Here is an 8,753-nt window from a genome sequence, read left to right as displayed (position 1 = left end):
GGCTCAGCAGGGGGCAGAGGCCAGCGTTAGCAGCTTGTTAAAGACGATGAGGGTGAGAATAGAGGGAATAGACCGTTGGTGGATGCGGGTTCTGATCGGAAGGTGGGTGTGTAACAGTTGTCTTACAGATTCTAGTCTACGGCGGGCTCACTCACTTACTTGGTGACTGGTGTGTGTGTGCTCTACTGAGTATTTAGAATAAAAGTGTTTGCACAGAAGATAAGCCCATGACGTAGTTGCATTTATTTAGAAACTCATCGTCTATAAGCTTCAAGAGACGTGAACTCTTGCCTGGCTTTGTCGCTCACTGACTCCGGGAGGGAGTCAGCGGGCTTGCCTGGACATCAGTTTACCCATTTGTAAAACGACGGTGTCGGACTCCCTACGTCCACATCCTTCCAATTCTCACGAACGACCACGACAGCGAGTACGACAGAAGCAAGTACAGTGGTTTGTTGTATCTAAGCAAGTTCCCGTTGGCTGATGATACACCCGACTTTCTTCTTTTGTGAGCTGAATGGATCCCTTCACGCTTCCTCTCGATCTCTGCGAGCGACAGGGTGGATGGAACGCTTATTAGAATAGAAAAAAAATCACAGAAAACCACGTGACGGTGTGATGTCTTCAGGATGGCTCGGTGTCGCTGCCGTAGTTGAGAAGAATCGGTTATAAAGTCTGAGGCACTTCAGATGGAGATCTCCTGGGGACGCGGGGCTCCCGGGCCTGGTGCACGTCCCTTTCACATGGCTGTCTCCGTTTCCTCCCCCTCTGCTGGCTTTGCCTGCTCCGCAGCGGCTGGCCTGGCCGCCTTCTTGGCCTCCAGATACTCCACGGTCCCGTAGGCCAGCATGGCCAGACTCAGGACCCCCAGCAGGATGTAGAGTTTGACGTTGACACACAAAAATGTGCTGTATCCAAAGGCGATGACGAAGCCTAGCGATTCCCACAGGCGGTAGTTCGCAAAGGCCGCCTCCTTGTTCTTCTCAAACAGAACGCCGTACAGAGCTGCGGGGGAGACACGGGCATGAACACGTTGCTTCAAAACCTCAAACGATTGCTTTCAACTATTGCTGAAAACGGTGGCTTTCCCGCTGCCCAATTTTCTCAACAAAATCAGGAATTTTCGCTTCGTACCAAAACCGGAATTATTTCACGATGGGGACTTTGCCAAGTCAGGCGACACATCGTTGGCAGTGAGGAAGCATCGTACGTAAAGGAAACACAGAATTCACGCGACGTTAGCACTGGTGGGAAGTCGGGCCACGCCGTCACTCGGTGGGTGACTACGTGGGAAAGGAAAAGGTGAGCTTGGAGGCCTGACCTGTGTGCCACACGAGGCACGACCGCTCCCTGGGGTCCCAAGCAAAGACGAACGCAAGCAATCCTAACCCCAGGACCTCGGAATGCGACTGTGTGTGGAGACAGAGCCTTAAAAGAGGTGATGGAGGTAGATGAGTTCGTTAGGGAGGCCCCCCCACCCGTCCCACATGACTAGTGTCCTTATAAGAAGGGGGAGTCAGGACACAGACGTGCACAAAGGGACGATCGTGTGTGGACACAGGGAGGAGACAGCCGTCCGCAGTCCAAGGAGAGGGGCCTCCGCAGAGCCAGCCTGTCCACACCCGGACCTGTAGGACTGTGGGAAACAGCCTTGAGTGTTGCCAAACCCCCCCCGCCCACCGTAGTCTGTTGGCGGCCCGAGCAGCCTGCTGCAACCTGATACGTGCTTCTGGGTGGAAGTAAACGATTTTTGTTTCCAGTTTGCAGGGGTGCTAAGACGTGTGGTGCTCCTGGCTGAGGACTGCAAGCATCCCCACCTCCGTGACTTGAGGGAGCTGGCAGACGTGCGGGGAGGCTGACAGCGTTCGGCAGGGACGGGGGACCCCCAGGGGTCGTCCCGAGCATCCCGGCTGATGCCCAGTGCCCGCCTGTCCCTCTCTGTCCTCCTGAGCTGCCCTGGCCACCACACCCTCCCCTCTGGCCGGTGGAGTTTTCTCTTCGCCAAGGACACCTCTCCTTGGGCGCGTTCCACAGAGGCCACACTCCGCTCCTGTCTCCTCGGGCACTTGACCCCATCACTCGAGCCCTTTTCCTGCACCTTCAGCCTGTGCCCTCCCCTCCTTCCCTTCAGCTTGGAAACAAAGCCGGGTCTCTCCCAAAGATCACACGAGCTGGATTCGGGTCCCCTTCACCCCTCCTGCCTCCATCTACACCACTGTCCATCCACACCAACTACACGGCAGTCACAGCACTGAGGTCTGCAAACATGAACAAGGTGTGATGTCTGCTCTGGGGAAGCTCTCGGCCCGTTCACTGGACTTGGGCTTGGGTTCCCTCTCCTGTGGCCCATGTGTCCCGTCTGGACGGTTCCCTGCCTCGTCTCTCGTCAGCTCCAGACCTGTTTCCTCCTCTCTTGTCTTACCTGCTCCGTGTTACCCCACACTGCTGCTACGGCCATCTTTCTACAGTGTAAACGTGTCATATCCCTCCCACACCGGTGCCTTCAGTGGCCCCGCCTGGCTTTGGGGTAGAACAAATATCTCATCAGGGGGGCAGATGCCGCTGTCACCTGGCCTTGTCCCAGCCCAGCACCACCTGTCGCTGTGGAGCGTGCCCCCCGCTCCGGCCCCACTGCCAGGCTTCTATGCCTCGTGCCCTTGCACGTGGCCGGCCAGCGGCGGCACGCCTCTGATTTTTCGGTCAAGTTCCCCACGAGGCCATCCCGCCCAGCGTCCCATCCTCATCACAGTAATTCCAGCGCTCTCAAAGTGTCAGTAAAAGTACTCGTGGAATGGCCAAGTGGACCCGTGGATGGACGGCGACTTCATGAAGCGAGTAGGGAACCAACAGGTAAAACACCGAGCCCACGTCCCGTGGGGTTGCTGCGCCATGTCAGAGACCCAATGCGCTCGCTCAGAGGATAAATAGTAACCCCAGGAACCGGGGGGGGGGGGGGCGATTCCAGGACAAGAGCTGCCTCTTCCTCTTCGTTCCTTCTGGTTATTGCCCAGAAGTCCCCCACCCCAGTGGAGTAGAGGTAACACAGGACGTGTAACCAGAGTAGAGAGCATGAGACAATAAGTAGACCAACGTGTCAAGTGTAGTCCTGTAGCTCGGGCAGGAGGAACGGACTGCCCTCTGCCCCCAGCCTCAGTGGGACCAGACGTGATCTGCGCCTGTTATTCCTGGGGATAGTGGGAGTCTGGGAAGTCGTAGGGACTTTCCTGGGACCGTCCTTCCCTTCCTGCACGGTGGGCAGCTGTGCACGGTGGGAGAGAGAGCACACACGGAACTCCCACACACCTCCCTCCCCCAGCTCCCCTCCTTCCCTTGCCCTTTGCCCTGTTCCCTCTCCCTACATTCTGCAGGGGAGGGATGGAGGGAAGAGAGGCCCTCCAGCACCGCGGGGAAGGTTGGGGGCCAGCAGCAGGGTTTCCTGTGGCCCTGCCTGTGAACATCAACACCCAGAAGGTTTTTCTTGGCATCTGGTTACTCGGCTGTCCACCTATCACGGGAGGGACTCAGGAGGGCAAGGCCACCGGCACGATACAACGTGGGACGCACATTATGAACAACATACGTGTGTTTGGGACAACAGGAGTCTGTTTGGAAGGCTCAGAGGAGGTGCCCTTGTTGTCCGGGTCTGCGAGGCGTCCATGTTAGTACAAGTTCACCCACAAAGAGAGTCTGATAACAAGACCTGGGAGTTAGCAGCTCCTCAGAGTATTTTGAAGATTTCTCGTCTTCCTATGGATGGTCAACAGATTCAGGAAATGTGCCCAACGTCACTCATCCTTAGGCAAATGCAAATCAAAACCGGGATGAGATGTCGTCTCACACCTGTCGGAATGACTAAAACCAACAACACAAGAAACACAGGTGTTGGCGAGGATATGGAGAGAAAGGGACCTTTGTGCGCCGTTGGTGGGAAAGCAAACTGGTGGGGCCACTATGGACAACAGTGTGAGGTTCCTCAGAAGTTAAAAATAGGACTACCTTGGGGCGCCTGAGTGGCTCAGCGGGTTAAACGTCCGACTCTTGGTTTTGGCTCAGGTTACGATCTCACGGTTCATGATATCAAGCCCCAACGTTGGGCTCTGTGCTGGTAGCACAGAGCCTGCTCGGGATTCTCTCTCTCCCTCTCTCTCTGCCCCTTCCCCGCGCGTGCTTTCTCTCCTCCGTCTCTCAAAAATAAGTAAACATTAAAAAAAGATAGAACTACCCCAAGATTTAGCAATTGCACTGCTTGGTATTTACTCAAAGGGTATAAAAATACCGATTCAGAGGGACACAAGCACCCCGACGTTTATGGCAGGATCATGCCCAAGAGCCAGATGTCCACTGACTGACAAGTGGATAAAGAAGATGTGGCATGTATACAATGGAATATCAGTCAGTCGTAAAAGGACGAAGTCTTGCCATTTACCACGACACGGATGGAACTAGGGTGTATTACGCTAAGCGAGATAAGTCAGTCACAGGAAGACAAATACCATAGGACTTCGCTCGTAGGTGGAATTTGAGAGACAAAACACACAATCATAGGGAAAAAAGAGAGAGGAAAACCGAGAAACAGACTCTTACCTACAGAGAACACACTGATGGTCACCAGACGGGAGGTGGGGGGTGGGGGGAGTAGGAAGAAAATCCAAGTCTGAGACACCAGGGCTGTGAGTGGCAGGTGTTTTCCACGTTCCGTGGCCAACAGGTACGGTGGCCCCCTTAGTAGGTACAGTGCCAGAGCAAACACACCCCAATTTCATGAATATTCTAGTGACACGGCCACTCTGACTTTAAGCTGATGTGTTTGTCTGGAGGTTGGCATCTTTAGATTTCAAGATTAAATTTGAGTCTGGCGGGTCCAGGCTGATCGCCTATCAAGGTTCTTCTCATCCTCAGTGACTGATGTGATGAGAAAAGCACTTTATTCTGGAGGCTTCCTCCCCCAGAGCCATAACTCCAGCCTAATCATGGGAAACATCCGATAACCCCAAATGAGAGACAGGCTACCAAATGCCTGACCGGTATTCTTCCGAATTGTCAAGGTCATGAACAACAAGGAAACTTTCACAGATCAGACAAAGGAGATGTGGCAACTCAACGTGATAGGTGCCCTGGATGGGACCCCCGGTGGGGGCCTGGGTGTGGGCCCCGGGTGGGGGCCTGGGTCGGGCCACGGGAGGGACCCTGGAGGACTCTGGATGGGACCCTGGTTGGGGGCCCTGGGTGTGGCCTCTGGCTGGGACCCTGGAGCACACAAACTAGAGAAAACCAAATAAAGTCTAAAGTTTAGTTGACTCATGTACCAACATTACTTCCTCTTTTTGACAAGTGTTACCACGATTTTGTAAGATGTTAGCGTTAGGGGAAACTAAGTCAACGCTATACGGGAACTCTCCAGACTGTCTTTGCAACTTCTCTGTGAGCTCAAATGATTCCAAAATAAAAAGGTTATTTAAAAAGAAAAGGAGCCTTTCTGCCAGCCTCATCCCGCCCCAGGAAGGCGCCGGTGGGTGGGCGAGGGCAGAGGCCGACTCCTGTCCTCGCATGGGGCATGAACGGGTCCTCGGGATGTCTTGTTTGCTTGGAAAAGACAGGTTAAGTGAACTGGGCACACGAGAGCTCACGTTTTCTGTGTTCATCAACCCAGAACACCCCTTTGGGCGGCTAGCAGGGCGAGGGAGTATTTTTAGCCCAGACGTTCTGAATCTCAAATGCAGCGCACTGGTCTGTGAGGGTTGCTATAGCAACGGCACCTGTCTTTCCTGAACCGTCAGGGCGAATGAACAGACGGGAACAAGTGGCCCAGATCGAAGGTTCTGCGGGAGCCTCTGGAGCCCCAGGGAATGTCCAGCGTCGGGCTGCAGAACCCCGCTCCCGGAGGGAGGCCGGGTGGGCCAGGCAGCTGGCTGATTCTGCGTCACTGTTTGAATTGGGAACTGACGGCGAGAACACGGAACCGCATGCTGCCTCACGGATCGGGGAAGGACGGGCTCGCCTCACGTATTGTCTCAAACGAGAGACACGCGTCCAGGGACAAGATGAGAAAGCCAACTCGCTCTTTCAAAACACAAGAGAGAGCTGCTCTTGGCCGGGGGCCGTGGCGGCAAAAGCTGACCAAATTTGCAGCCTTCATACACACAAAGACCGCGGGGACGCTCCGTGCTGCCCGGCCGTGAGTTCTAGGCCAGCCTGGTGGAGTCAGCCTGCAGGGGACTCGGGGAGTAAACCATCGCTCCCCGCTGAGGCCACCGCGAGCTCAGACTCCAAAAGAAAGTCTTAAATCGTGAAAAGAACAATTTTCCCCCGCCACCAGTCTCTCCTTGAAAAAAAATAAGTTTGTGCCTGTGCAAGAAGACGGAAATAGGTCATTTTAACTCAAGGCAGTCCTTCCGCTCGCCCGCGAGACCTCGCCTGACGTGGTCTGCACAACTGGACGAGGCCCGGCCTCAGTCTCCCGCGTCCGAGGCCGGGAAAGGAGGGTGACAGCCGCGATTCCCGTGTCTCGGGGGGGAAAGAAAGCCAAGCATTTTTGCCCCAGTCGCCTGAAGCAGCTGGAGGCTTACCGTAAGGAGTGTCACGCGTCATGCGGCCCCTTCCCCGGTCCCTCGCCTGACCCTTAACGTGCAGACACGAAGAAAGTCCCGCGGGGTCAGAGACGCCCGCAAGCTGGCAGTAACACGCCCGCAGTCGCCCACCCCTGCGTGCGGGTTCGCTGGGTGACGTGACCTGTCCCCGGTTTACAACTCGGGACCGCCAAGAACGCTAACGCCAGCGTCTGCGCGTCCTTCCTTCACCGGCGCTGTGGGGACAGTAGACAGGCCGTGAAGCCCCAAGCCCTTAAACGCAGCAGGGCCCGCTCTGTCCGAAGACAAGCACACAGGTCGTAAGGAAGGGGCCACCGCGGGGTCCGGAGGCCGTGAGGGCCGAGGTCGTGGCCGCAGGGGCAGCAGCCGGCCTCCCTCCCGCCCTCAAGGAGTCGGGGGACGGGCCCGACCGAATTTCTAGCCCCCTGCTGTTTCCCAGGTCAGGGCTGGGTGGCCGCATCTCTAGGGGAAGCCTAGACACCCCTGGGCCCCGACACCCCCTCCCCATCCCAGGCTGTCATTTTCACCCACTCCCCAAATCTAAGCCCGCGGTCACGTGGCTTCCACCCCTGCCGCCCACGCCCCTGCTTCCCGCTCCCGTCCCGGCGGTGCCTCCCGGGCCCCTCGGCTCTGGCTCATCCCATCACCGCCGACAGCTGACACGGGAGCCCCCCTGCCGCCCCAATCGCTCGGCTCCGGCTGACTCCCACATCAGGCCTCCCTGGGGGCCGGTCGAGCCCCCTGCTCAGATCTCCACGGGGCCTCCCTGGCCACCTGCTGGGCTCCAGCCACTCACCGTGCAGCCGGACCCGCCCCCGCTGCCCCTGCCACCTGCAAGGTGACCTTCGCTTCCCTCCCACGGGGGGTCCTCCTGCTCAGCGGGAGTGAGACCCTCCGTGCACAGCCTCCCGCCCGGAAGCCTCACGACCAACGGCCCAGGGCGGCGCGCCCCTGAAGTCAGGGCCAGGCCCTTGGACCCCTGTGCCACGATGGTCCCTTCCTCTGCTGTGTGTCTTTCACCGCCCATCCCCGTGGGGCCTTGCATCCTACAGACACCCATCACCCTCAGCCCGACCTCTGGTGGCCTCTGTCTCAGGCTGCACCCTGTGTGACCTGGCAAGTGCCGCGTCACCGCCTCCTGGCCTGTGTGTGTGGGTGGCCAAGCCTCGGGGTCACCAGCTGGCTCTGCACTCGCTCCCGGCCGACTCCAGAGATGGTCTAAAGGAACGGCCGGGGCTCTGGGCGGCAGCGCCAGGCCTGGGCCCCAGTCCTAACTCTGCCCTCGGGGCCCGGCCCTTGCACGTGACCTTGCCTCTCTGCTTTGCCCCCCGGCTCCCCGAGTGTGGGTGACAGTGAGCCTGCCCGTGGGCTCTGTCCCTGAGTGCCTTCCCAGCATCTAGCATGCAGTATAGCTCACTAATGCAGCCTGTCCCGGCTGTCCCCACTGTCCCTCACTGTCCCCATGGTCCCCACTGTCCCCTGTTTTCTCTGCTGTCCTCGCTGTCCCCCGCTGTCCCCACTGTCCCTGGCCAGCTCTCTGTGAGAACTCTGCTAACTCCTCTCCTCGGGGTGACAAGTCCTCCTGTGGATCTTTATTCCGACTTCCTTCCTGTGGTCCCCAAAGGGCGGCTGTCCTCCTCGGAGCCAGGGGGACACCTCTGTGCTCCTGTCCCCCCGTTCCTCGTCCTCATGCCCTCATTCAGCCGCCTTCCCCTCTGCTGGCCCTTCCCTCACTCTTCCCCTGACTCGGATCTAGACGCATCCTCGTGAGTGTGGACCTTACACAGAAGCACCTGTCAGTGCTGAGAGCCCCCCCCCGCGTCCTCTCTGTGTCTCTGCCCCCCCCCCCCCCCCGCCGTGTGTCGGCCCTTCCCCCCCCATCCTGGGAGGCTGCTCCCGAGGCCACAGGCCCTGCCCGCCCGCTGGCCCGGCGGCTCCCGCACGCCGTGCATTCTGTCCGGAAGCTTGGCCTCCTCACCTTCCCTCCCCTCCTGCTCTGCGCAGCCACGGCCGCCTCCTCCGTGCAGCTCTGTGCTGTCTTTCCCGAGTTAACACCGCAGACGTCCGTCCCTCCGTAACCTGACGGGGCCGGCCTCGTCTTTCCCGGGGTGAGCGCTTTCTGCTGAGCGAAGCTGGACCCTCCCCGGGCGGCCTGGCCCCCGTCGG

The 8,753-nt window shown here is 58.3% G+C and overlaps 1 protein-coding gene across 1 annotated transcript in view; it reads right to left on the bottom strand.

Annotated features, from left to right (window-relative positions):
- Nucleotides 1–219: 219 nt before the first annotated feature.
- Nucleotides 220–8,753, bottom strand: part of UNC93A (unc-93 homolog A) — a 37,481-nt gene continuing 28,947 nt past the window's right edge. Inside the window, exon 9 of the mRNA XM_040448685.1 lies at nucleotides 220–1,005. Within this exon, the coding sequence (XP_040304619.1) occupies nucleotides 740–1,005 (266 nt within the window). The 3' untranslated portion in view covers nucleotides 220–739. The remainder of the gene's footprint in view (nucleotides 1,006–8,753) is intronic.

This window comes from Herpailurus yagouaroundi, unplaced genomic scaffold, assembly GCF_014898765.1.
Source record: "Herpailurus yagouaroundi ecotype Mexico unplaced genomic scaffold, PumYag 198, whole genome shotgun sequence".
NCBI classification, from domain to species: domain Eukaryota; kingdom Metazoa; phylum Chordata; class Mammalia; order Carnivora; family Felidae; genus Herpailurus; species Herpailurus yagouaroundi.
This window is presented reverse-complemented; position numbering and strand designations above follow the sequence as displayed.